This window comes from Arachis duranensis, chromosome 6 (assembly GCF_000817695.3).
Source record: "Arachis duranensis cultivar V14167 chromosome 6, aradu.V14167.gnm2.J7QH, whole genome shotgun sequence".
Lineage (NCBI taxonomy): Eukaryota > Viridiplantae > Streptophyta > Magnoliopsida > Fabales > Fabaceae > Arachis > Arachis duranensis.
Window position 1 is genome coordinate 12,093,049 of NC_029777.3, and position 22,408 is coordinate 12,115,456.

The 22,408-nt window shown below is 35.0% G+C and overlaps 4 protein-coding genes across 5 annotated transcripts; all 4 read right to left on the reverse strand.

The window, feature by feature from the left end:
- Positions 1–2,802: 2,802 nt before the first annotated feature.
- On the reverse strand, positions 2,803–4,874 carry LOC107492767 (uncharacterized). Its single transcript, XM_016113824.1, has 4 exons — positions 4,725–4,874; positions 4,183–4,617; positions 3,687–3,975; positions 2,803–3,644 (listed from the first exon to the last, which is right to left on the reverse strand). Exons 1-4 carry the CDS (start codon positions 4,872–4,874, stop codon positions 2,803–2,805), a joined length of 1,716 nt encoding a protein of 571 aa, XP_015969310.1.
- A 708-nt stretch (positions 4,875–5,582) lies between these two features.
- LOC107492813 (myb family transcription factor PHL5) lies at positions 5,583–8,059 on the reverse strand. Of its 2 annotated transcripts, none has more exons than XM_021126548.2 (7): positions 7,689–8,059; positions 7,042–7,198; positions 6,876–6,952; positions 6,744–6,783; positions 6,543–6,600; positions 6,164–6,236; positions 5,583–6,052 (listed from the first exon to the last, which is right to left on the reverse strand). In XM_021126548.2, the coding sequence occupies exons 1-7, from the start codon at positions 8,031–8,033 to the stop codon at positions 5,942–5,944; spliced, it is 861 nt and encodes a 286-aa protein (XP_020982207.1). In that variant the 5' UTR covers positions 8,034–8,059; the 3' UTR covers positions 5,583–5,941. The 2 variants fall into 2 exon arrangements, with proteins under 2 accessions (XP_020982207.1, XP_015969354.1); XM_016113868.3 differs by having other exon boundaries at positions 5,586–6,052; positions 6,164–6,233.
- Positions 8,060–11,460: 3,401 nt separating this feature from the next.
- LOC107492812 (protein PHOSPHATE STARVATION RESPONSE 1-like) lies at positions 11,461–13,541 on the reverse strand. The gene is made up of 6 exons (XM_016113867.3): positions 12,836–13,541; positions 12,588–12,759; positions 12,367–12,486; positions 12,043–12,109; positions 11,879–11,948; positions 11,461–11,791 (listed from the first exon to the last, which is right to left on the reverse strand). The coding sequence occupies exons 1-6, from the start codon at positions 13,310–13,312 to the stop codon at positions 11,663–11,665; spliced, it is 1,035 nt and encodes a 344-aa protein (XP_015969353.1). The 5' UTR covers positions 13,313–13,541; the 3' UTR covers positions 11,461–11,662.
- Positions 13,542–20,254: 6,713 nt separating this feature from the next.
- Positions 20,255–21,904, reverse strand: LOC107492766 (uncharacterized). The gene is made up of 3 exons (XM_016113823.1): positions 21,320–21,904; positions 20,903–21,151; positions 20,255–20,506 (listed from the first exon to the last, which is right to left on the reverse strand). The coding sequence occupies exons 1-3, from the start codon at positions 21,902–21,904 to the stop codon at positions 20,255–20,257; spliced, it is 1,086 nt and encodes a 361-aa protein (XP_015969309.1).
- Between the last annotated feature and the right edge of the window lie 504 nt (positions 21,905–22,408).

Consider the following 22,408-nt stretch of genomic DNA (forward strand, 5'->3'; position numbering starts at 1 on the left):
GGATCACCCTTGGGCTTTGTTCACTGATTTCCACTGGTATCATAGCTTCTACACCATAGACAAGTCGGAAGGGCGTTTCTCTAGTGGCAGATTGTGGTATCGTCCGGTAAGCCCACAACACTTGGGGGAACTCCTCTGTCCAGGCTCCTTTTGCATCTTGTAGTCTTTTCTTTAGTCTTGCCAATATGACTTTGTTGGCTGCCTCGACTTGTCCATTTGCTTGGGGATGTTCCACCGAGGTGAACTGGTGTTTGATCTTCATACTGGCCACTAGGTTTCTAAAGGTGGAGTCGGTAAACTGGGTTCCGTTATCTGTAGTAATGGAATAAGGTATTCCATACATTGTGATGATATTTTTGTAGAGGAACCTCCGACTTCTTTGGGCTGTGATGGTGGCTAATGGTTCTGCTTCTATCCACTTTGTGAAGTAATCTATTCCCACGATTAAGTATTTGACTTGATCTGGCGCTTGGGGAAAAGGACCTAATAAATCCATTCCCCATTTCGCGAAAGGCCATGGAGAAGTTATACTAATGAGCTCCTCGGGGGAGCCACGTGGAAATTTGCGTGCATTTGGCATGGTTGGCACTTTTTCACAAATTCTGTGGTATCTTTCTGCAAGGTCGGCAAGTAGAATCCAGCTCGGATTACTTTCCTAGCTAGCGACCTGGCTCCGAGATGGTTTCCGCAGATCCCATTATGAACCTCCTCTAGTACTTCAGTGGTCCTTGAGGTCGGTACGCACTTCAACAATGGCGTTGATATTCCTCTTTTATAAAGGATATTTTTCACCAGAGTGTAATGTTGTGCTTCCCTCCGGATTTTCTTAATCTCTTTTTCCTCTTTGGGGAGGATGTCGAATTTTAGGTATTCGACCAAGGGATTCATCCATCCGATGTTTAGCCCAGTTACCTCAAGGACATCTCGTTTGTCCTCTACTTTTACCACAGAGGGTTCTTGGAGAGTTTCCTGGATCAAGCTTCTATTATTCTCTCCTGGCTTGGTACTTGCTAACTTGGATAGGGCGTCTGCTCTGCTATTGAGATCCCGGGTTATGTGCTTAACCTCAGTTTCCGCAAAGTTCCCGAGGTACCCCAGAGTTCTTTCCAAGTATCTTTTCATGTTCGGGTCTTTAGCTTGATACTCTCCATTTATCTGGGAGGTCACCACTTGAGAGTCACTGTATATCATCACTTTTGTCGCACCGACTTCTTCTGCCAGCTTCAATTCTGCAATCAGGGCTTCATATTCTGCCTGATTATTTGAAGTTAGAAATTCAAATTTGAGGGATACCTCTATTTGGGTTCCCCTTTTGTCAGCCAGTATTCTGCCTGCACCGCTTCCTGTCTTGTTTGAGGATCCATCTACGTAAAGTTCCTATGCAGTTGGCTTCTCTTGATTTCCCGCGTATTCTGCTACGAAGTCGGTGAGGCATTGGGCTTTGATTGCTGTCCGAGTTTCATACTTCAAGTCAAACTCGGAGAGCTCTATTGCCTATTGAACCATTCTCCCTGCAACATCCGTCTTTTGGAGGATTTGCTTCATGGGTTGGTTCGTTCGGACTCTTATCGTATGAGCTTGAAAGTAAGGCCGTAGCCTCCGTGAGGCTATTACTAAGGAGTAAGAAAATTTCTTCAGTTTGTGGTACCTTAGTTCGGGGCCTTGTAGAACTTTGCTGATGAAGTACACTGGATGTTGTCCGACCTCGCCTCCCTTATCAGGGCTGATGCGACAGCTTTGTCTACTACGGACAGATATAGGACGAGATCTTCCCCAACTAGAGGTCGGGTTAGGATTGGAGGTTGGCTCAAGAACCTTTTGAACTCCTGGAACGCTCCTTCGCATTCTGGAGTCCATTCAAAGTGGCATCCCTTTCTTAATAAAGAGAACAGTGGAAGGGATTTTAATGTTGATCCTGCCAAGAACCTGGAGAGGGCTGCAAGTCGGCCATTTAGTTGTTGAACCTCCCTTAAGCAAGTCGAGCTCTTCATTTCCAGTATAGCTTGACACTTATCGGGATTGGCTTCAATCCCTCTTTGCGTCAGCATAAACCCTAGGAATTTTTCGGCCTCTACTACGAAGGTACACTTTGCGGGATTTAGCCTCATCCCGTGCAACCTTATGGTGTCGAAGACTTGCGAGAGGTCTGTCAAGAGATCAGCTTCTTCCTTAGTTTTTACTAGCATGTCGTCTACGTAGACTTCCATTAAGCTCCCGAGGTGGGGGCGAACACCTTGTTCATCAGCCTTTGGTATGTGGCCCCTGCATTTTTTAATCCAAATGGCATGACCACGTAGCAGAAATTTGCTCGGGGCGTGATGAACGATGTTTTCTCTTGGTCTGCCTCATACATAGAGATTTGATTATATCCCGAGTAGGCATCCATGAATGACAAGTATTGATACCCCGAGCTAGAGTCTAGTAGAGTATCAATACTTGGGAGTGGATAAGGGTCCTTGGGACACGCCTTATTTAAGTCGGTGTAGTCGACGCACATCCTCCATTGGCCGTTTTGCTTCTTGACTAGCACTACATTTGCTAGCCATGTTGGATATTTAACTTCTCTGATGAAGCCGGCTTCTAGGAGTGCCTGTACTTGCTCCTCCACCACTAGGGCTCGTTCCAGGCCTAGCTTGCGCCATCGCTATTGTACAGGTCGGGATCCTGGATACACCGAGAGCTTGTGGGACATAAGCTCGGGATCTATCCCAGGCATGTCGGAGGCTTTCCAAGCAAAGAGGTCAGAATTGTCTCTTAGGAGCTTAGTCAACCCTTACTTCAGGGTTTCCCCTAGGTTGGCTCCTATGTTGGTATTTTTTCCCTCCTCTTTGCCGACCTGTATTTCCTCGGTTTTTCCTCCTGGCTGTGGTCGTAATCTTCTTTGGCCCTTGCACCGCCGAGCTTTATGGTGTGAACCTCTTTGCCTTTTCCCCTTAGGTTCAAGCTTTCATTGTAGCACTTTCTTGCCAATTTCTGGTCCCTCCGCACCGTTGCTATCCCCGCTGGTGTCAGAAATTTCATACAGAGATGGGGGGTAGACACCACCGCTCCGAGTCGATTCAAGGTAGCTCTTCCGATTAGGGCATTATATGCTGACCCTACGTCGATGACTATGAAGTCTATACTCAGAGTTTTGGATTTTCCCCCCTTTCCAAAGGTAGTATGAAGGGGTAAGAATCCCAGTGGCTTTATTGGTGTGTCGCCTAGCCCGTATAAGGTGTTGGGGTAGGCTCTTAGCTCCCTCTCATCCAATCCTAGCTTGTCAAACGCGGGTTTGAAAAGGATGTCCGCCGAGCTTCCTTGATCTACTAGAGTTCTGTGGAGATGGGCATTGGCTAGGATCATGGTTATCACCACTGGATCGTCGTGTCCAGGGATTACTCCTTGCCCATCCCCCTTTGTAAATGAGATGGTAGGAAGGTCGGGCGATTCGCTCCCGATCTGGTAGACTCGCTTGAGGTGTCTCTTGCGAGAGGACTTGGTGAGTCCCCCTCCCGCGAATCCACCTGAGATCATATGTATATGTCTCTCTGGAGTCTGCGGTGGTGGGTCTCTTCTATCCACGTCATCTCGCTTTCTCTTCCCATGATTGTCCGACCTTTCCATGAGATGTCTGTCAAGTCGGCCTTCTCTGGCCAGCTTTTCTATCACATTTTTGAGGTCGTAACAGTCGTTTGTTGAGTGACCATATATTTTATGGTACTCGCAGTAATCGTTGTGACTCCCCCCTTTTTTATTTTTAATGGGTCTGGGAGGCGGCAGCCTTTCAGTATTGCAAATTTCTCTGTATACGTCCACTATAGAAACCTTTAGAGGAGTATAAGAGTGATATTTCCTGGGTCTGTCGAGATCGGGGTCTTCTTTCTTCTTGGGCTCCCTCTCCCTTTCTTTTATCGCGGGAGGGTGCCCAGATCGCCAACTCGACTCTCTCAGTCTGGCATTTTTCTCCACGTTGATGTACTTTTCCGCTCTCTCCTGTACATCACTCAAAGAGGTCGGGTGCCTTTTTGATATGGACTGTGAGAAGGGTCCTTCCCTAAGTCCATTTACTAATCCCATGATAACTGCCTCTGTGGGCAGATCTTGAATTTCCAAACACGCTTTGTTGAACCTTTCCATGTAATCACGAAGAGGTCCCCCGACCTCCTGTTTAACTCCCAGGAGGCTCGGTGCGTGTTTTACTTTATCCTTCTGGATGGAGAATCGCATCAGAAATTTTCTTGAGAGGTCCTCAAAGCTGGTAACCGACCTTGGAGGGAGGCTATCGAACCACTTCATCGCCACTTTTGACAGGGTGGTCGGAAAAGCCTTGCAACGTGTTGCATCAGAAACATCAGCCAGATACATCCGACTTTTGAAATTGCTTAAATGATGCTTTGGGTCTGTAGTTCCGTCATAGAGGTTCATATCAGGACTTTTGAAGTTTCTTGGAACCTTCGCCCTCATTATGTCCTCGCTGAACGGGTCCTCTCCTCCCAAGGGCGACTCTTCTCGGTTGCCGCGGGAGTCTCGGCCTTTAAGGGAGGATTCAAGCTTTGTGAGTTTTTCTTCCAACTCTTTTCGTCGTTCTATTTCCTCCCTGAGGTTTTGCTTTGCCTCTCGTTGTCGTTCTAGTTCCTGTTCCAGTTGTTCCAGACGACCTTGGTGGCCGTGGACCAGCCCATTAGCTCGGTTGCATGGGGTGGCACTTCCTTTCTGAACTTTCGTCCTTCCGAGGAATTTGCCTTTGGGTTTTTGAGCCCAGAGGTGCCTTCTTTATGTTGGTCGCTGGTTCCTTGATGAAGGGTCAGGTCTGCGTCATTGTTTCCGGTATCTGGATTTTCTTGCTTGGAATCAAACGCTGTATGTCCATCTTCTGGTGAGTTGTCCACCATTACTGGTTGATCTCTCGGCTCCCCGGCAACGGCGCCAATGTTACGTGGGGTAACCGGAGATAATGGGCTTGACTCGTTAGGTTGGCCCAATCGTTTGTGGAGAGAAACCTTCGAAGAGAATCACGCTCCTAGGCTTCCGTCCGACTTGTGAATACGAGTGAATGGGGGTGGTACTTGCAAAGACACTCCGATGCCTAAGCTAGCAAGGGTGTAAGCAGGTCTAGAGAGTATTAGGGCTTAGAGATACCCGAGGGATGTCAATGTATTTATAGTGGTGAACCAATAACCACCATTGGAGTAGTTCCACTTTTCAGGGTGTATAATCGTCCCTTTATCTTAGGAAGGTTACGATATGGCTTCTGGAAGTGGGTAGAAAGATTTTAGGAGCAGTTACTCATTTGAATGAGTGTTTATCTGCCAGCCAATCTTCGTCCCCGACTTCTTTGAGATAAGTCGTGGTGAGAACCGACTTCGTCAGGAGTAGGTCGGTATAGGGCGAGGCTCAATCCTTTGGATTGGGCCTTTCGTTGGGTCCTAAGCCTTATCATTGGGTTAAGGTATGAACAATTCCTATACCGTTAAATCCCTGCCTAGCTTTTGTGTATATTTATAATTATTATACTTTATGAAAAGTTGCTTCAAAAATATTCCAAAGATTATCATTCTATCATTTATTATTTTGTTGGGCTATAGAAAGTACGAATAATAATATATGATATAATTGTTTAACTAACACATATTCTATACATTTATTTAATTACAACCGGACCATACAATATAACCATGGACTCGGTGTATTAACTAAGATTAATTAGCCATCCAACTTCGATAATTATTATGCTAAAAATTACAAAATGGACTAATAAATTAATTAAACGTGTATCCATAATTAAGCAACTACCATAAAAGGATCCGTCTCTCTTTCACATTTATCCGCAATCCAATAATATTGGTAATTGCATGAAAGCATATAGCATGGCCATATGGCACATAATTATAGAGGTGGCAAATAGATTAACATATCAAAACAATTGACCCATCTCAAATCTAGTTTTATGCATAATGTCTTAAGGGTTATTTAATTTCTTTCCCACTTTGTTTCTTTCTTTTTGTTGATCTAACATCATCTTGAGCTGCTCTCTTTGCTGTTCAATCAGCATTTGCAAAGTTCGTTGCATCTAATAAGCCATAAAGCAAAATAGCCTCGTTACAATAATAACTAACAATAAAATTAGGATAGATGTATATGTGTTCAATGGCCACTTTTGATCAAGTAATTGATTAATTACCTCCAGTTGTTGATGAATACTCCTGCGGACCTCTTGTTGAAGTTGTTGTGATTCCTCAATTTGTATTTGTCTGCTAGAAAGCCAAGTAATCTATGACTTTATACATCTGTATATAGTATGTTTATATGGTTGTTTGCAAAATAAAAATGCTAGGTGCACGTTCAAAATCTGGTATCAAATTAGTTATCATGTATTATATTTTGGTATAAATATATGTTGTTTAATTAATTTTATGGTTGATTTTTTGTTGTGCAAGTTGTTTTCAAAGTGAAGGGACTAGTAATCAAATGGATTAGGGGCAACTAATCCGATGATCAATAAATAAAAGTATCATAGCAACACATAACTAGGTTGCTGTAACTCAGTTGATCGATCTTACATTTTGTGTTGAAGTTGATGAGTGACATCTGTTTTATCTCCTTCCTCAAATGATCTTTCTGATAGTCAAGACAGTACATAATTTACACTCATCAGAATATGAGAATTATTTGAGTATTAAGTCTATAATATTACGTTTAATTCTTAAGTGTTCTCAAGAAATATGTAACAATTAGCACATTAAAATTGTTGAGTTAGTTACCATGTGAAGCTTTGTGGTGCCATATTGTAGACCTATATTTCTGCAAGATAATATAAGTATATAACTATAGTTAGTTTAATAGCAAATGAGGTACATAACATATATAGAGCAATAAACATTTAATGAAATTACCTGCAAGTGACTTTTAATGTGTGTAATTGACAACAAATCAGATTTCATCATGTCTAATATAGCCTTAGGCTTTGCCTCTGCCATGAATTAAGCAAGGAATTAATAGTAAGAGATATATAGAAGAAGAGATTTTAGTTGCTGTATGTGTTGAGAATTGTGAACTTACTATGCGGACCACCGAGTCTATTAACAACGGTCATGAATGGCTCATGCAGATCTTTGGTCCATCTTATTCTTCTTTTAATCGATGATGACGATGATGATGATGGACCTCTCCTATAACCACAGTTGCTAGAACCACTCACATAGCCTTGCTTTTCTGTCTTTGACCATATATATTGCAATCATGTAGTTTCAGAGCCAAATTGGGGGGTGAATAATAACTACTCTCAAATTATTTCTTAATAATTTGTTAAGATATCAAGATTTGTTACCTGAGCCAATTAGTCATTAATAATAGTAGTAAGCTAAATAGTTAAAAGGTGCGAGGTAGACAAATTCTGTTAGTGTGTGATTAGTGAATTAATTTGTTAGAATATTGACTATAAATAGTTGTGTAATCCGCAAACTAGCTATAACTCAAATGACATAGTCTCTCCATACTCATCTAAGAAGATGCGGGTTCGAGTTTCTCTATCTTTATTCTAACAAACTAATTCATTAATCACACACTAACAGAATTTATTCACATCAGCACTTTCTAACTAACTAATATTTAATTCAAGAAATGATTATGTAACTTATTCAAGTCATTAATTTCTACTAATGAAGGAAAGAAGAAAAGGAGGTAAATTTATAAGAAGTAATAAGAACCTGATTTGTTTGAAAGCAAATCTGAAGAGGCTTCTCATGATGATCTGTAGCATCATATTCATGATCATCATGAACATGATGTTGTTGTGGATAGTGTTGATGGAAGATTAGCACATCATTAGCAGCAGCAAGATCAGAGTATGAAGAAGGAATAGTGTTGCATCTTTCATAAGAGGAATAGCTATCTGCACTACTACTGCTAATACTAGAAGACTCAACTGCATCAACAACTGTTCCTGTTGTTAATGGAAGCTCAAAGTTCCAAGCAGAAGCAGGAACAACCTCATCATAATAGGGCTCATAACTACTCTGATCTTGTTCCCAGCACTCACCATATTGGTACATGCTTCTTTCTTTCTCTCTCTTTTGCAAATGCTATAGCACTTGGTTTATGTGTCTTCTTCATCTCTTCATTTATATCCCCAAACAAAACCTTGTTACTAAAAAAAGTAATTTATATCTCTATGTTTCTCTACTTTATTTATAATGTATGAGGACATAGCTTTGTCCAAGTGCATAGAGAATTTCCGAATGTACAAGGACAATTTTCTTGTCTCAATTCAAACATTGCTTGTGGTTAGCTTCATAGAGATACCAATAGTCACCTACATCATATATATACTATAGTCTTAGTTTATTTTATAAGAGATTCACATATACCACTTGCAATTGTTTAATCAATTTTGTGACATTGTGACTCAGCACAAACAATGCATTGAGTTAAGAGCCTCCTATTTAAAACAAGAAGGAGAAAACAAGAAGATTAAACTGCATAATAACGTAGTATATGTTGACATGGGAACAAGATTCCTGAGCAATTTAGGTCATGTTTAATGTTTCCTGTTCTTGTTAATTAGTTGTTAAGATAAAGATTCTGTATTAATTAAATAGGAATAGGAATATATATGTATTTATATCGACATGCAAAAGTGGAATCATGTCCAATAATTAGCTTAATTAGTAGGTTATTTTAATGAGAAATGCTATTTGTACACTAAAATTAGCTATCAATGTATTTGTGTATAAATATATGTGTAGTTTAATTTATTTTCAATGTGTATTTGTATTTCAACATGTATTTTATATTAGTGGCTGATTTTGGTAACTGATTTTGGTGTACACATAGCATAATCCTCGAAGAAATAATAATTAACTTTTCAATGAATTAAAATAGGGTTATGCTATGTGTACACCAAAATCAGCCACTAGTATAAAATATATGCTGAAATATAAATATACATTAAAAATAAATTAAATTACACATGTATTTATACACAAATACATTGGTGACTAATTTTAGTGACTGATTTTAGTATACAGATAACATTTTTCTTTCTTCAAATACTTTTTATTGGTTATAAAATACCAATCAAAGTTTCATTATTAAATTGACGTGGAACCAACAATGATGTACATTTGAAAATATAAAAGAAGAATCTAAAAAGAACATATTTCATCATTTTAATGTTTGTATCATTAAATTACTTATTCCAAAAATATTGATCATTACAAAAGATAGTAATTTACAAATAAAAGAAACTGATAAAGTCATTTTTGTATGTTGGCTAGGAGAACTTTTCTTTGTTACAAAAATCTCAAACTCAAGATCGAATTTCTTTCAATTCCCAACGTACATCTTGAAAGCTTAGTTCTTATTTTAACCTGGTTCACTTACCAGTGAAGTCATATTCGAAAACCTTCTCCCAACGAACAAATCAAAAGAAGGAATAAAACAGTAAATGACAGTCTCATACTAGAATTAGATCACTTTGTAACTTTATATATGGTAATGCTGGAGAAACAAAAAAAAATGAGACCTGCTATACCTTTTTGGCTTACAAATCTTACAAGTCGGCACAAATTCAATAAAACACACACATTACACTCCCACATTTAAGAGTAAATAAACGCATGTTGTTCAACCACTTCCTGTTTTCAAAGTGCGCTACTCACCATGCATTATGAACGACTCTTCTTCTTCTTCTTCCATGAAAACGAGTTTCTTGCTAAATTTAAAGATAATGGAACTTTAGAAATACATTCAAACGATTATAGAAATACACCTAAAGGATTACAGAAATACACCTAAACGGTTACAGGAATTCACTTAAACGATTATAGAAATATACCCAAAGAATTACACAGAGAGAAAAGCACGTAAATGAAGAAGGAAAAAGAGAAAGTAAGAAACGAAAGAAAAGAATAAACAAAAGAGGAAGAGGAAGAAGAACGTGCAGCAAAAAGAAAAAAAAGGTGCAGTGAAAACATATAGTAATAGTTCGAAGCGCGTTAATATAAGTGACTTGTAAAGACTTGTATAAAAAAATGCTTGTATGTGAAGAATTATTTTAAATTCGTGAGAACTTATATTTAATCTTCATTAATTATTGCAATAATTAATAAATATTAAATAAGATAAGTTTTGATTATTTTTAACTAATTTAGTTTAGTTACCAAATATTTCTGTTTGATATATTATTTCACACAAAATTAAAATTCTCAATAAACATCAGGCATTACCACTATACCAGCCAAAACCTTTATGTTATTTGAAGAATAAACTATAAAAGAATTACTCTAAAAAATTTAATTGCCGAATAATGTTAGAAAGACAAAAAAAAAATAGTTAAAATTTGTCTCAACATTGTAATAATTAATAAAACAAGTTTTGACTAATTTTTATTATTTTTTTTATTATCAAGCAATTCTGACATATTGGTGACAAAATGATATTTAGTGATTTTTCGGCAAACAAATAAAAATCTTGGTTTAGATTTAAATTTTGTTTTATTTTTCATACATTTTTTAAATAGTTATTCAAATTTTTTTCCAGAATAATTCCTATTAAGTGCACATATCATTTGTCAAATAGAAATTTTTTTTGTTATTTATAAAAATAAATATTTTTTATTATTTTTGCAATTTTAAAATCTTTAAAATATTTTTGTCGATCGATATTTAAATTTTTCGAAGATATTTTTCTTGGTTTACTCTTATTTGTAATACATGGACACATTCATCCGGCAAAGCTAAAAGGGGGAAAAAATATCAAAAGAATATTGATCGGAATTGACTAATTGAGCATTAAAATTTAAAAAACTTTTTTATAATGACATCTGGTTAGGATGTCAATATCATATTATTGATCTCCATCATATACAAACTGCGCTACTGTCTACTTGGGGGCACCAACGGGATAAGATTCATGCAAAAATTAATAAATATCTATAATAATAATCATAAGAAAATTGGTGAAGAAAGAGAGCGATACAATCTCTTTCATGAATTTGATTAAGTTTCATAATTTGGCACTTTAGGAAAGCCAAAGTATAATCATCATGAAACAACAGAAACATGTGGTTTAATTCATTATAATATCCTGAACTGTATTTAGTATCGGACTTGCTAATTTGCTATGCCCAAAGTCATTGAATTAATCTCTAAATAAATTTACAAATGTCAAACAAAATAGTAAATTATTACAATTTAATTAGCACCATAATACAAGCGAACTAATCATTGCATGTAGCATATATATCATCCATGCTAAATGTAATAAAAAGTCAATCCTGAAATCAATCATTTATACTAAATAAACACTATTAAATTAATCATTAATATATATATATATATATATATATAAATACAAAAATACATTTTATAACATATTATAAAACATCATATATATTTATACATAAATTTATAATAGTTATTCTAATAACTGATTTTTATGTGTACATAGAATTTTTGTACACATATAGGAAATCCTGCCGAACAAGCTAGTAAGATCAAACTTAGAAAAAGAAAAAAAAAGTTCTCCATTTAGAGAACTTAAATTAAAATACAGTATGAACTTAATATACGTGCCATGATTAACTATATTTTTTTTTCTCCCTTAAGAAAAATTTGAAAAAACAATAACAACTTTTACATAGAAATTAATTGAAGGTATCGATCAAATGACTAATCTGAATTTATGTATCATCTTTGGTTATTATATTCTGACAACTCAAAAGTTCATTCGTTGCTTTTTGCTGCTCTTCAAACATTTTCTTCAACTGCCTACCTTGTTCCTCGATTCGCAGCTGCAACTTTCTCTGATTCTGGATCATAAAAAGAGCATTCATAATTAGAAAACTAACATTATAGTAGTATTAAGAGAAAAACATATACAATATTGATATATATACCTCTAGTTGTTCATGAAGAAGCTTTTGTGCATCTAATTGTTGTTGAAGTGCTTCTCTAATTTGAATTCCACTGCAAATTTAGGAAGCGTTTTAAAAATATAACCATTTATATGTCTCAGCTTAACCGTTCTATTTGGACTTTAGGTAAAACTAAGCAGCATTACCTCTTCATATCAAGATGAAGATGTTGATGTTGAAGATTCTCTATGTGGATTCTTTTGTCAGATTTCCCTGAAATAGAAAATAGTTTTTTTTTTTTTTAACTAAGTATTTGGAGTGAGCATCATATAGTTTGAAACTACTATAGTATGTGGATTCTGCTATTCTGCTATTTTGCTTTGAAGATATGAATAATGATAAATATACTATAGATTCTCATGGTTTTTTTTTTTCTCTGAATTGTGACTTCTTATACTTGAAACTACAAAATACAGAAACATAAAAGAAAAAAGTGAACAATAATTAATAAAGGTAAAAGATAAATATACCATTATGAATTGGGTCAGGCATGTACTTAGCAATTCTATATTTCTGCAAATGGCTTTTGACATGAAAGATTGTTAATCCATCTGAGTCCATCATCTTCAATACAGCCTTTGGTGTTGCCTCTGCATCCAATAGAAAATTCATCATCATCATCATCATCAAAATCATCATCTATAGACTATAGAGTACTTGAAATTGATAACAATCTAGAAAGTTAACTTACTATCAGCACCACCAAGGCGATTCACACATTCAACAAACTTCTCATGAAGATCCTGAGTCCATCTTATACGCGTCTTACTCGATATGGTTACCCCATTAGAAGCAGAGTTTGCTGATACACTTCCTCCTGAAGAAGGTGATGAAGATCTATCTTGATAAGAATTGAAGCTCACCTGCTTAAAAGGTAAGTTATAAGATCCTCAAGAACAAACTAGAACAAAAGAGAACAAAAGAGAAATGAATACATACTATATTATCTTGATTTCCTTTGTTAGGAAATGGTGAAGCCATGGCATCAGTGAAGAACTTCTGTTGGTGGTGGAACTTTCTGGCAGGAAAATTGTCACATGGGATTTTGTTGGATGATCTAAAGCATTGATTTTTGGTATTGAATTGAGAATTCACCATTGCTTGCAAAGTGTTTGAGAGATCAAATTTGTCCCTTTGATACAAAGGGAATTCCAAATCATTATTATCGTTATTCATCTTAGAGAACTGAGCCTGAGAGTGTTCATATTCTGCAAACCCCATGCAGAGTTCTGCTGCATAGAAGGCAGAAGCCGGTGACTCGAACCGGCTCATGATGGTTGCAGCAGGGCCTATTTGTGGCGGCAGTGGCGGCCGTGATCCTCCTCCAACCATGTTCCAAGACTGTATGGTATCAAATAGTCCTCCTTGGCTTTGTTGAATCATTCCTCTGCAATAATCAATCTTGTTCTCATTCATTGACACAATAAAGTTTGAGGCTTGAGGTATAAGATTTGAATGAATCTAATCTAATATCTAAATGTCTATATGGAACCATGCAAGGTCATCCATCACTTGTTGTATTGTTCCCAAAAGAGGATAAGAATGAAGATAATTAATTCATTGACATTATCAAAGTACATAAACATTAAAAATTAGTGGAATCAAACAAAGTGGTTTATTTTGTCCATTATTGTTTTCATGCAGATTCAAGATGGAGTGCAAGGCTCTATTATTATTCCACTTGACTATTGCCTCCTTGGTCTTGTCGTTTCAAAGTTTTACTAGGAGCTTTGTTTAATAAAGATTAAAACTATGTACTACTTTGATCATCTTAACATTGGAGAATAAAGTTATCTGTAGTGAATTGAAGTAATGGGATATATAGATTCAAAAGCAAGATATATTTAGACTCTAGTTTTGTTTTCATGTATGTAACTTTAACCTTAATGGGATTTCCATTACCGAAAAGTTAAAACACTTAATTAGCACATTAACCTTTCTTTTTTGGTCATATGCACTCAGATGCTAATTCTTTTGTTGCTGCTATATCCATTTCTTGGTGAACAATAATAATGCTTCACAAATACTAGTGATTACTAAGAAAGAAAAACCATTTTATAACAACTCAAAGGTGCACATACACATAGCAAAATTTAACAAAAACAAGCCATTTTTTGTGCTTTTGCAAGCTGGCATATAATATTCTTCTTCACTCTGTAGCTATACTACTCAATTCATCAGTCCATAGATCAAATATATGAAAATTTGTAAAGTAATAATGTAAACATTAATTGAATTTATGATTTCTATCATACATAAATTTCACTATTTTAATTTAATAATAATTAATTTTTTTCTTTTTTATTATACTAACTTTTCACTTTAAAAATATTTAATCTAAATTATTATTATTATTGTTGTTACAATTTCATGTCTATCAAAAATATGAAATTGAGATATTTTTTATTTTAAACTAGTTTTTGAAGTTAAATTAAACGCTCTTTAATTCCAATAAATTATTACCAACTTTTATTTTCATAAAAGAGTATGCAATGTTATTTGATGATAATGATGTTGATCTCATGACATTTACATATGATGACAAAATAATAATTTTACTTTTCATGAAAAATTGACTTCATTGAAAATATCCAAGGTTTTATGGTGCCAACAAACATTAACTTAAGTGGCATCTATACAAAAATTTAAATTTTAATATATTTATTTTATATTTATTAAAAAAGTTTCAAAAACTTTTATTAATAATAATTTAACATGTGCCAGAATGTTAGTTACCCAAATTTATATACTTGCCGAGCGGTATAATAACAAGAATAAATTAACTGGAAATCCCAATATAGTAAATGTTTAATCGTTGTTATCATAAATAGTAATCAAGTTTAGCAGTCCAACAAAGTTTAAATAGTATTAACTTGGTGGAAAAACAACAAAATAAAACAAGTTGAAGAGAATTAATTAATTAGCAGGTATCTAGTATCTTCATCAGTAGCATGACTTTTATCGAAAATGGCTGTAATATGAACTTTTATAAAAATGTTATGACTATTAAATCAATTATAATTTATTTGTATACGAATATAAGTGATATTTAATTTATTTTTTAGTTTAAATTATAAGTTACTTTGTTTAGTTTTTTCAATATATATATATGGGACTGGTAATGGGTAGGGTAGGATAAGGTTTAGACTCTATCCTAATTTTACTCTACTCGTATTATAAAGTTTTAAACCCTACCTAAACTTATTTATAGAAAAAAAATTTAAATAGATATAAAATTCAATCATTCCAAATTTCACACATATTAATAAAATAGAAAGTAAAAAATTAAGTTCAAATTAAAATTAAAAATAATAAAATTTTAAAAAAATACAACATAAAATTACAAATAATATTATCATCAACTAACTTTATGATTATTTCAAGTTTTTTAAGAAGAAGATTGTGATAACAAAACTCACTTTCTTCACTACATACATAACTTTTACATATATATTATATAATATATTAAAAATGTGAGTATAATAGACAATCCTACTTAAATGAGTTGGTCCAAATTAAATACATATTGTGAGTCCTATATGTATGTGTATGTTTTTAAAAGTTTTAGAAACTAAATTTAAATTTATTCTCCGTTCATTCTATTTTAGAATTCAAGTGTACATAGCATATACAAAACATGATTGCTCAATAGAAAATAATAAAAACGAAGGATTAATAGTCTTTTAGATATTTAAAAGTGAAGAAATAATTATTAGTGAAAGATGCATATACCTATAGATAATTATTATTCACAGAATATATATATATATATATGCAACTCTATGATTCTAGCAGTTGTTACTTGTTACCAATTGAGATTCTACTTGGAAAAATCCGGAGTTTATGATTCCCATACATAGTGATTAGTGAATACTAAATACTATATATAAAGGTATAATCAATAATCGCATTATACAATAAGTAACAACTATTGTATTTTGTCTGTTACTACCAATCTACCATATATGCCAAACTAAATATAAATGATTTATTTTCTGGCATGCAGCAACCGAAAATGTCATTATCAAATTCAGAAGTGGGGGAATCAAATTAATGGGGTTAAAATTAAAGGATGAATAACAAAGCTTCATGAGAAAAAGTTCACTATGCATGGACTAATTTAGAACTCTTAAATCCATTCAACCAAAGTGCAATAAGAATTGAACTTAATTAATTTGTCCATATGAAAACATAAGCTATAATAATAAAGGTGTTTTATCGATTTTTAATAAATTGATGGTGGTTCGATATCTAATGGTTTGGGAATGAAACTTATTCTTCTGTACGAGTACCAATTTTCTAAAAGTGCATCAAAGCGTCTCCGATTAGACAAATTTCGACAATGAAAATAAAATGAATTTGTAAAATATTAAATAATATTTAAAAATCAAAGTTTTCAATAAATAAAGACATGGTAAATGAAAAGACTGATGCCAAAATCAAAAGGAAACAATAAAAAGTGTCTTTAATTAAATCAAAGAATTTCAAAGTAAGTTAGAGAATGCTGGAAGATAAATTAAACAGAGAAAATAAAGAATATAAATAACACCTAACGAATAAGATTAAATGAAATTGTTTTACAAACAGAATTGAATTTAAAAGAAAGAAGAAAGTGGAAGGAACCCTACAGAAAAAGGAAATCCGATCGCAAATTCAGGGATTTGCTGGGATGTGAGAGTGCTAGAGTATTTTTCTGAGTAAAAGTTCCAACCCTTATTCTCTAATACTTCACAATATTTATAGGTTATCTTACATAACGGTTAAATAAAGTACAATTAATTACAATTAAATGAGAAATTATAAATTTGAAATACAATCACTCTTGGTAACTGTTCCCGCTGCGCGATTGTAGATATTTTCAATATTTTCCTCGTGTGATAAAAGTCACAAACTTTCCCGCTTCCACCAATACTCGAACAGCTCTTCGAAAGTTCTTCCTAATTTCTCAAATCGAGACTCTTGCTCGATTTGGCTTTTTCGATTGGCGATATAATCGAAACCCCAAATTAGCACCGATTACCTTCAACTTCATCTCACACTCGTATCTCCTCGAAAAGACCATATAATTTGCTTCGATTCAACTTACTTGTATCGAAAATATTTTCGATCAACAAATTGCCCCCTTGAATTAATGTGGTTGCTTTCGATAATATTATCGATAAATAAAGCACTTAATCCAAAAGACGTCCGTTTTCAAATAAAAAATAATTATCATTTAAACCCCATTACTACTGCCTCACTCGACACGTCTCCCGAAACTTACGCCTTCTCTCTCTACCACTTCATCTTCCTCGTTAAGTTACCTCAATTCACTTTAACAGTAACGGCTATAGTAGTACTTTAAATTTCTCATTTTCTTCTTTGTCTGAATCTCTTGAACTCCTCGTTCTTTGAACTCCCCTTGCATAAAAAATTTTTCACAAAATTTTCAACTTTCAATTTTTCTGATAATGGCTGGTTATTCCTCTCGTGCCACTACTCAAGATAAGGGTAAAGGCCACACAATGACACCACCATCTCCACCAGCTCTTCGCATCCTTAATCAAATCAACGATGAAATCATTGATGACCCTCATTTACCAATCAATGATACTAGGATTCTTATCCCCTTCACAATCGGTACAGATACACACTGCTTCCTTGGGCTGATTGAAACTCTTGAAAGGATCAACAAAAAGCTTTCTTTCTTCCCTAATGCTGAAGGAGAAGATCTATTGATAAATCAAGCTTTTAACATCTTTCACTTCATCAACCAAAAACTCTTTTGAAACCATCCGAAAATTAAACTCCGAGGGCTTGATTTTACAACTTGGTACCAACGCCTCGAACCCACAAACGGTGCCGCTTGGGGAGTCTTAGGAATACAAGAACTGTTAAGACTTTCTCACTTTTCACTCACCACACATCCTTGGATGATTGGAGCAGTGACCTATTTCTGGAACAGAACTACCAATAATTTCCACCTTCCTTGTGGAATGATCGGTATGTCTCTTCTCGACATAACTGCTATTACAGGACTCCCTATAAATTCTCCAAATTACACCCCTGACATGCAACCTCAGCGCCAGTACAATATCACCTCCAGCATCTCATACAGTGATTTCATTACCCATAGTATGGGTGCGGATGGTACAGAAATCACCGATGATGAACATGTTACCTTCCTGTTTTACTGGTTAAGGAGAGTTGAAACTGCTCGACCACCACCACATAAGATCAGAAGAACTCCTACTTGAACTTCTCGTAGAGTAATTCTTTTATTCATAACTCTACATTCAAATTTGAAATATCCTTCGAATTATCACTATTATACATTTTTGAAATACAATTAATTCTGGATCTTGAACATCTTATTTTGTAATCATCAAGTGAAAACACTAATGAAAATGAACCAACTAACAAGGATTCTCTTGCTGCTTCCTCTTAATCGGAAGATGCAGTTAATTCTGATCCCAGCACTCAGTTAATATTAAGATCCAGAATTCCTCAGGTAACACATTTATCACTATCTACTTCTTACTTGGTTTAAAAATGAATCTTAAATTCATAAATGTGTACCTTTTATATTAGCCCATTAATGTTGCCCAGACGACTTCTTCTACTGGAGCTCTTGATCAACTAATCCTTCAACAACAAAATGATCCAGAGCACTCTACATCACATGATTCAATTCAATTCACAGGATCCTTGCAATCAATTCTTGCTACTCATCCACCTTCTCTTCCCACAACACAAGTGATTGATCTAACAGAAAATCTCATGCAGCATTCTCCAGAAGAGACTCATAGACTTGAATCAACTTCACCAAATAATCAAGCTGCTTTTACTGAGGAAAACCAAACAGTCCCAGATTCTGACTCTACTTCTAAGGCTGCTGACACCACCAATTCAGATTCTTCTCGATCCAAGGTGTTAGGGACCCCTCCAGAGTTGCAACCTGATCCTTCACTCCAAACTTCTCAAGGACCAAGACCAGGAACATCAAATGTTTCTATCACTCCAACCAGTGCTACTTTGGAAGATCTGACTTCTGTTTTAAATAAAATCATCCAAGAAAATAAGGTACCAGTGTCTACACCAACAATTTCAAGACCTGTTACATCAAAGCCTTTGATCGAATTAGATTCTACCACTCGCGAACAACTTTAATCACTCATCAAGCTCTTGGATCATTCTCCTACCACCTGGGTTAATGATCCAATTCTCAACCAATTCTTGACTGATATTTTGAAATTCTCTTTTGAATTTCCAACCAACACACTATATTTTGCTTCAATTTAAGAATTCAAACCACTTCTCAATGAGAGTGTTACGTCTCAGTTTCAACTTCAAGAAACTAAAAATGAAGAAGCCGTGGCCAAATAAAAAATAGACAATGTTCTTGCAACTGCTCAACCCATTCAAGCTTCTCATGAAGAATTTGATCTGAAAATTTCTTATGCTATCTCTGTCCAAGCTTTCCACGATCAGGAAGAAGCAAGACTCGAAGCAGAATTAGCTCAAATTCAAGAACAACTTGCTACCATTCGCCAAAATTGAGCCACTAAAGCCAAACTTCTTGCTGCAGCCCAATAAGAGCAGCATCTCCTTATCCAGAAACTTGTCTCACTCGATACTGAACGAGGAGAATATGAAAAACAACTTGAGAAAATCCAAGCTGACAAGTTCAAGCAGATTGAAGTGCTTACACTCTTGGAAAACAAGAGAACAAAGCTACGCTCTGATTTGGCAAAACTATTGGCACCTTGAATCCCTTTTACTTCTAACATTATTTTTAAGTTTACTTTGTAATGGTTCTTATTTTTTAAACTTTCTGTATATGTTAACTTTCTATGCTTGCTAACAATACAAAAGTTTCAAGTATTTTCCATTAATCGAGTTAATCACTTTTTCTGACTCAATATTTTTAATCTGATAGGCATTCCCGGAATATGTACCTATCACTTGAAAGTGACCTTCCCAACTATAGGACCACTTACCCAGAAATCTCGATTTCTTTTCCATAGGTAAAACAACTTTCAAAACTAATTCGCCTATCTTGAAAGATTTTTCTTTGATTCGACGATTATAACTTCAAGCAACACTTTCTTTTTATCGAATTACATTCTCGAGTGCCAAAATTCGCTCTGAATCCAATTCATTCAACTCATCAAACATTGCATTCCAATAATCATCAACCGGAAAATCATTCTGTTTCGATACTCCTAAAGTATTTAAATTAATCTCTAATGGCAATACTGCATCATGGCCATATACTAATTTATAAGGTGAAGTCCCTGTCAAACCTCTTGGTGAGTTTCGATAAGCACATAATACTTGACTTAAAGTCTCATGCCATGTTCGTGGCCTATTCCCGATCTACTTTTTAATCAAGCCTATCAATATCTTATTCGCTACATCTACTTGCCCATTAGCTTGTGCATAATAGGGAGTCGAAGTAACCATATTAATATTTCTCGAGGCCGCAAAATTTTTAATTCGCTGGCCAGTAAACATAGTTCCTTGGTCAGTACTTAAAGTCTGAGAAATTTCAAATCGATGGATAATATTTTTCTCGACAAAGTCAATTATCTCACTTTGACCAACTCCTACTAACGGAATAGCCTCAACCTATTTTGTGAAATAATTAATAGCCACCAAAATAAACTTATGTTGTTTCGATGAGGGAGGGTGAATCAACCCAATTACCAAAGCCCAACCTCTAAATGGCCATGGTTTTATTATCAAATGTAATTCGGCTGCTGGAATTTGTTGTATCGAACCATATTTCTGACATTCTTGACATGCCTTTACATAATCAATACAATCTTTTATCATAGATGGCCAGTATACATGATTACAATATAACACCCATCTCATTTTCTTTCTTCCCTGATAAGCACCACAGATTCTATTATGAACTTCACCCAAAGCAATATTCTGATCTTCTCGACCCAAACATCTCATCAAACATCCATCAATCCTTTTTTTGTATAACTCATCAGCCAATAAAACAAAGTTCATTACTTGTAACTTTATTTTTCTATCAACTGCAGTATTGGGATCTTTCAAATATCGAGCAATAGGTTTTCTCCAATCAAAATCCTCCCATTCATCCATACACAACACTTCTCCTTTATTTGCTGGTACTAAAATTTGATGGATACTAGATAACTTCTTAATAGTTTCCAGACCAATTCGATATCTCGAAGCGATTTGAGCCAACTCATTGGCAATTTCATTATGAATTCTAGGGATGTGTACCAAAGAAACATTCTGAAAAGATGTTAACAATTCCCAAGCAATTATTAAATATTTTTGTAATGTCTCATTATTACATTTAAACTCCTTTGACAACTGCTTTAAAACCAATTGTGAATTCCCTAGAATTTGTACTTCTAAAGCTCATTTGTCGATTAAAATTTCGAGACCTAAAATTAAAGCCTCATATTCAGCAACATTATTAGAGGAAGGGTACTTTAATTCGAACAAGAATTTCGACGGGATACCCTTTGGTGAGATAATGAGGATTCCAACCCCTGCACCATCTTTGTGCTTAGATCCATCGAAATACAATTTCCAATAGTTGACCTCTACATCAACTATATTTGCCCCCTGGTCATTCAGATCTTTCGAATTATCCACAAGAAAATCTGCAATGACCTGTCCTTTAAAAGCCTTTGCTGGGACATACTGCAAATCGAATTCCGTTAATGCTAACATCCATTTCTCCAAACGTCCCGTTAGCACAGGGAAACTAAGCATATACTTAATAACATCGGTTTGTGCTATAACTTTCACCGATTTAGCCACCATATAACACTTTAACTTCATACAAGCATGATATAATGACAAACATAATTTTTCAATCGGCGAATACCTTGTTTCCATATCAGTTAAAACTCGACTAAGGTAATAAACAGCCTGTTCATGCCCGTTTTCATCATCTTGGGCTAAAATACACCCTATAGTATTTTTAGATGAGGCAATGTACAATTTTAAAGGTTCAAATGGACGAACGTTCGCCATAATTGGGGCCTTAGACAAATATATTTTAAAAGAATCGAACGCTAATTGATGCTCTGTGGTCCATTTGAATTTCGAACTATTTTTTAATTTTACTAAAGATGCGAACACCCTAGTTCAATCTGAAAGATTCGAAATGAACATTCGAAGATAATTTATCTTACCCAAAAATGATTGTATTTCTTTCTTCGATTTTGGTGCAGATAAAGCTATTATTGCATCTGCTTTATTTTTATCGATAGCTATCCCCTTTTTATGGACAACAAAGCCTAAGAAGTTTCCAGCTGATACCCCAAAAGCACACTTCAAAGGGTTCATTTTTAATCCTTTCTTTCTCATAGTCAAAAATGCATTTCTTAAGTGGTCTGTATGTTGACTTACATAAATTGATTTGACCATTACATCATCGATATACACCTCCATAAATTTTCCAATAAACTCATGGAAAATAGCATTCATTGTCCGTTGATATGTTGCTCCAGCATTTCTCAAACCAAAAGGCATAAC

Coding starts and splice junctions, on each gene's coding strand:
- LOC107492767 (XM_016113824.1), bottom strand. CDS start 4,874: ATGGTGGACAACTCACCAGAAGATGGACATACAGCGTTTGATTCCAAG. Junction 4,618..4,724: donor CTGGGCTCAAAAACCCAAAG/GCAAATTCCTCG, acceptor CAACTGGAACAG/GAACTAGAACGACAACGAGA. Junction 3,645..3,686: donor CGAGTACCATAAAATATATG/GTCACTCAACAA, acceptor AAAATGTGATAG/AAAAGCTGGCCAGAGAAGGC.
- LOC107492813 (XM_021126548.2), bottom strand. CDS start 8,033: ATGTACCAATATGGTGAGTGCTGGGAACAAGATCAGAGTAGTTATGAG. Junction 7,199..7,688: donor TTTGCTTTCAAACAAATCAG/GTTCTTATTACT, acceptor ATATGGTCAAAG/ACAGAAAAGCAAGGCTATGT. Junction 6,784..6,875: donor ACATTAAAAGTCACTTGCAG/GTAATTTCATTA, acceptor ATTATCTTGCAG/AAATATAGGTCTACAATATG.
- LOC107492812 (XM_016113867.3), bottom strand. CDS start 13,312: ATGAATGAGAACAAGATTGATTATTGCAGAGGAATGATTCAACAAAGC. Junction 12,110..12,366: donor GCCTGACCCAATTCATAATG/GTATATTTATCT, acceptor TTTCTATTTCAG/GGAAATCTGACAAAAGAATC. Junction 11,949..12,042: donor CTTCATCTTGATATGAAGAG/GTAATGCTGCTT, acceptor CTAAATTTGCAG/TGGAATTCAAATTAGAGAAG.
- LOC107492766 (XM_016113823.1), bottom strand. CDS start 21,904: ATGGCGAACGTTCGTCCATTTGAACCTTTAAAATTGTACATTGCCTCA. Junction 21,152..21,319: donor ATAATGTTGCTGAATATGAG/GCTTTAATTTTA, acceptor ACATCTTTTCAG/AATGTTTCTTTGGTACACAT. Junction 20,507..20,902: donor ATAGAAAAATAAAGTTACAA/GTAATGAACTTT, acceptor TTCACAAAATAG/GTTGAGGCTATTCCGTTAGT.